At 52.6% G+C, this 4,864-nt stretch overlaps 1 protein-coding gene across 1 annotated transcript; it reads left to right on the top strand.

Annotated features, from left to right (window-relative positions):
• Window positions 1–2,644: 2,644 nt before the first annotated feature.
• Window positions 2,645–4,459, top strand: LOC124652014 (cell division control protein 45 homolog). Its single transcript, XM_047191034.1, has one exon. It carries the CDS (start codon window positions 2,645–2,647, stop codon window positions 4,457–4,459), a length of 1,815 nt encoding a protein of 604 aa, XP_047046990.1.
• Window positions 4,460–4,864: the final 405 nt, after the last annotated feature.

Raw genomic sequence — 4,864 nt, 5'->3', positions numbered from 1 at the left:
AAAACAAAAACAGAGAGAGAGGTAGAGTGTACTCCCCAGGTGAACTTATGAGTAGAGCTATGCCTCCCTGGCAACGGCGCCAGAAAACAGTCTTGATAACCCACAAGTATAGGGGATCGCAGCAGTCTTCGAGGGAAGTAAAACCCAATTTATTGATTCGATACAAGGGGAGGTAAAGAATACTTATAAGTCTTAACAACTGAGTCGTCAATTCAGCTGCACCTGGAAAATCACTAGCAACACGGGTGATGTGAAAGTAGCAGTGATATGAGAGCAGTAGTAACAGTAACACAACAGCAGTAATAGTAACACAAGAGCAATGGCACCAGAAGATAGTTGATACTACTTCCAATGACATGTAGAACGAGTGTATGATGATGAAAGATGGACCGGGGTTCCCAACTATCTACACTAGTGGTAACTCTCCAATAACAAGTGTTGGGTGAACAAATTACAGTTGGGCAATTGATAGGATTGAAATAGCATTAAGACAGAACATCATGATCATTAATTATGTAGGCATGTTTTCCATATATAGTCATACGTGCTCGCAATGAGAAACTTGTACAACATCTTTTGTCCTACCAGCCGGTGGCAGCCGGGCCTCTAGGGAATCTACTGGAAATTAAGACACTCCTTTTAATAGAGCACCGGAGCAAAGCATTAACACTCTGTGAAAACATGTGATCCTCATATCTAAGCCTTCCCCTCCAGCTTGTCCCAATTTCGTCACTTTGGGGCCTTTGGTTCCGGACATAGACATGTGCATACAACTTGTAGATACAATCTAAGCAATAAGTATAGAGCTTAAATCTAAGATCATGCCACTCGGGCCCTAGTGACAAGCATTAAGCATAACAAGATTGCAGCAACAATAACTTCATAAACTTTGTAGATAGACAATCATAACGTAACAATCCATCGGATCCCGACAAACACAACACCGATTACATCATATGAATCTCAATCATGTAAGGAAGTTCATGAGATCATTGTATTGAAGTACATGGGAGAGATGATACCAACTAGCTACAGCTAGAACCCGTAGTCCATGGGGGAACTACTCACGGAGCATGATGGAGGCGATGGCGTTGATGGAGATGGCTTCCGGGGGCACTTCCCCGTCCCGGCAGGGTGCCAGAACAGAGACTTCTGTCCCCTGAATTGGAGTTTCGCGATGGTGGCGGCGCCCCTGGAGTCTTTCTGGAGTTTCTTCAAAAGGTATCGAGTTTTTAGGTCGAAAGGGCTTATATAGGCGAAGAGGCGGCGCAGGAGGGGCAACAGGGTGCCCTCCCCATAGGCCGGCGCGGCCGGGGCTGGCCCGCGCGGCCCTATGGTGTGGGGGCCCCGAGCCTCCCCTCCGACTCCCCTTCGGTGTCCCGGTCCGTCTCGGTGAATTATGATGTTTGGTCTTCGTTTCGTCGAATTCCGAGAATATTGCCCGAACAACCTTTCGGAACCAAAAACAGCGAGAAAACAGGAACCGACACTCGTGGCATCTTGTTAATAGGTTAGTTCCGGAAAACGCATAAAATCATCATAAAGTGCAAGCAAAACATGTAAGTATTGTCATAAAACAAGCATGGAACATCAGAAATTATGGATACGTTGGAGACGTATCAGCGCCCGAGTGGCCCACACCACCCCTAGGCGCAACCAGGAGATGGTCCGTCTCGCCTAGGCATGGTGTAGCCACCTCGGCGCCCTCCTCCGTCTCTGTTTTGGACTTCGTCTTCGTGTCGGGAGAAATGCATAAAAATGTCACAAAGTGTAAACGTAACATATATAAATTGGTGTAAATGGAGCATAAAAAATTATAGATACATTTGCAACGTATCAATCACTACGATCGCATGTGCTGCAAATATGGGGAAGTTTAGGGCTGAAGAGATATATCCTTTCATTTTAGCTGAAGAAGGTGGAACTAATTAATTTTGGACATCGATCTAACGTCGCGGTGTGCAAACGATTTTCTAGACACGATCGGCCGATTGACACTTAACACTGGCCTTTGTGTAATATATAACGTGTAAACGTGCATCGCATATTACATTTGTTTTTTTGTACGTGACATGTTACAATTGCTAGCATTTTCTTGTAGCGGTAGTTTTCTTATGTGTAGTGTAGGTTGGCAAACGCAATTTCATTTATGGGGCCGATTCCTGATGAGCAATACTATGGGCCGTATAAAACTCGATGCAGTCTCACAATCAGACTATGGACCTGAGCCCATGCAGTTAGGGTAGAGCCCAGCTATCTAACTGACCTTTTCCCCCCTCTTATTTTTAATCCAGCGACTACGCATCAACCAAACAACCCAATGACAATCGCGTCCCACCAGTCCGCGGTCCCACTTGTCATGTCACAAAACTCGAGAGTTTCCTAGACGCAGGACCACGTGGCACATTCGGCTCCACCCAGTCGGAACGGGATCGATCCCCAAAACCCAAAAATTGGAGTTCAAATTTCGGAACCGGCCGGCCCCGTTCCCTCCCAAAACCAAAATCCCCAAATCCTCCCGCGCTCGCCGCTCCCACAAAGCACCCAAATCCCAATTCCAATCCTCAGATCTCCACCATTATTCTCCCACCTCCGCAGCAGTCAGCCCCGAATTCCGATCTCCGTTCCCGCCGTTGATGCGCCAATGGTGCGGGAGCTCCGCGCCGACTCCTTCTACGCGCGCCTGCGCGCCGCCGCCGTCGCGGCCGCGTCGGCCGCCTCCTCGCCGCTCCTGATCCTGCCCTCCGCCGCCGACGCCGACTCCCTCTGCGCGCTCAAGGTGCTCGCGCAGGTCCTCTCCGCCGACTCCGTCCGCTTCTCCATCTACCCGGTCGCCTCCGCCGCCGCCGCCGCCGCGCTCCTCGCCTCCTTCTCCGCCTCCCAGCCGCTCTGCCTGCTCCTCATCAACTGGGGCGCGCATCGCGACCTCCGCGCCATCCTCCCTCCCGCCTCCACCGCCTTCGTCGTCGACTCGCACCGCCCCGTCCACCTCCACAACCTCGCCGCGGCCAACGACCGCGTCGTCGTGCTCTTCACCCCCGACGACGAGCACACCGCCGACCTCTCCTACGACTTCGACGTCTCCTCCCTCGCCGACGCCTCCGACCTCGCCGCCGACGCCGACGAGCACCTCCACACCTCCGATGCCTCCGACTCCGACTCCGACTCCGACTCCGACGCCGAGGGCGGCGGCGGCGGCGGGAGGAGGAAGAGGCGCCGCCTCTCCGACGACGCGGAGGCGGACGGCGACCCGGAGCGGCTCTTCACGAAGCTCCGCAAGCAGTACTACCGCCTCGGCACCTTCCACGGCAAACCCTCCGGGTGCCTCATGTACGACCTCGCGCACGCGCTCCGCCGGAACACCACCGACCTCCTCTGGCTCGCCTGCGTCTCCCTCACCGACCAGTTCGTCCACGACCGCATCACCAACGAGCGCTACCAGGCGGCCGTCATGGAGCTGGAGCACCACATCAACGGCTCCGGCAACCTCGACCCGTCCGGCCTCGGCTCCGTCGTCACACTCAAGGACGGGACCAAGATCCGGGCGCCCGAGGCCTCCCGCATCGCCTACGAGGACGAGCCCAGGCTCATGCTGCTGCGCGAGTGGAGCCTCTTCGACTCCATGCTCTGCTCCTCCTACGTCGCCACCAAGCTCAAGACCTGGAGCGACAACGGGCTCAAGAAGCTCAAGCTGCTCCTCGCCAGGATGGGCTTCCCGCTCGCCGACTGCCAGAAGAGGTTCCAGTACATGAGCATGGAGGTCAAGCGGAAGATGCGCGATGAGTTCGACCGCTTCCTGCCCGAGTATGGCCTCACCGAGTTCTACTACCGGAGCTTCATGAGGGTGCACGGCTACAGGTCCAAGGTCTCTGCTGCAGATGTTGTTTATGGTGTCACAGCTCTGCTTGAATCCCTGGATGCCGACTCCAAGGACTCTAAGGAGTCCTGTGCTGCTGAGCAGTTTTGGGTTGCGTACTCTGCTCTCTCACTGAGCAATGTGGATCAGCTGCGGAAAGGAATGCAGTCTGCAATTGAGATACAGAGGGCGATACTGAGGCAGGGAAGCTCTGCAATCACCAAGTCTGGATTCATACGGAGCGCAAAGAAGTTCCGCTGGGTGAAGCTTGATGACCCAGTGGACACTGCTAAGCTGTGCCACCCTCAGGCCCTTACCAAGTTCTGCTTCTTCCTCATGGATGCACTCAAGGAGAGGGGTGCAAGGATGAAGCCACTGATCTGTGCTTGCTTAGCAAGGGAGCCTGAGAAGGTGTTGGTCATAGGTGTATGTGGGAAGCCAAGACTTGGGGCAGTTCAGGGGAATGCGTTTGGTAACGCATTTAGGTCAGCGGCAGAGGAGATCGGCGCTGATTATTTCCATGACATGTTTGAGTCATCATGGATTGTTCTTGATGTCCTTGCTGTCAGTTCTTTCATGATCCGATTAACAGAGAAGCTTTAGTGCTGTGTGCTTGCCCGATGCTAATGATTCTTTCATTCCCAAGATGGGAAACCTGAGGCTTCATTCTCTCTAAATAAAGGAGGTTGACTGGTTGAGGATGGTGGTGCTTGGTATGTTGTCCACCTGATCTTGTCACCAAATTACAGATAGCAGCCTGACAAGCATTGTGATTTGCAACTTTGAGTTGCTCGGAGATCATGATTTTAGTGATAGAGGAGAGACTGTTTCACTCTCCAAACTGCCCCATTAGGATAGACCAACAGATTCAGATGCAAACCTGATTCTGACATACAAGGGGCAAGGTACCCTTTTTTACTGGTTTTCTCTACCTGATAGAATGGATGTTTGTATCTGTACTTGCATAAGCATGCAGCGTTTATTGTAGGATAATGTTGTATTCGTTCC

The sequence above is a fragment of the Lolium rigidum genome, chromosome 5 (assembly GCF_022539505.1).
Source record: "Lolium rigidum isolate FL_2022 chromosome 5, APGP_CSIRO_Lrig_0.1, whole genome shotgun sequence".
In the NCBI taxonomy this organism is placed as follows: domain Eukaryota; kingdom Viridiplantae; phylum Streptophyta; class Magnoliopsida; order Poales; family Poaceae; genus Lolium; species Lolium rigidum.
The sequence above is the reverse complement of the archived record's forward strand: the minus strand, read 5'-3'. Positions and strand labels throughout refer to the sequence as shown.

Excerpts from the sequence above, each read along its gene's own strand:
- LOC124652014 (XM_047191034.1), top strand. The coding sequence starts at position 2,645 with ATGGTGCGGGAGCTCCGCGCCGACTCCTTCTACGCGCGCCTGCGCGCC.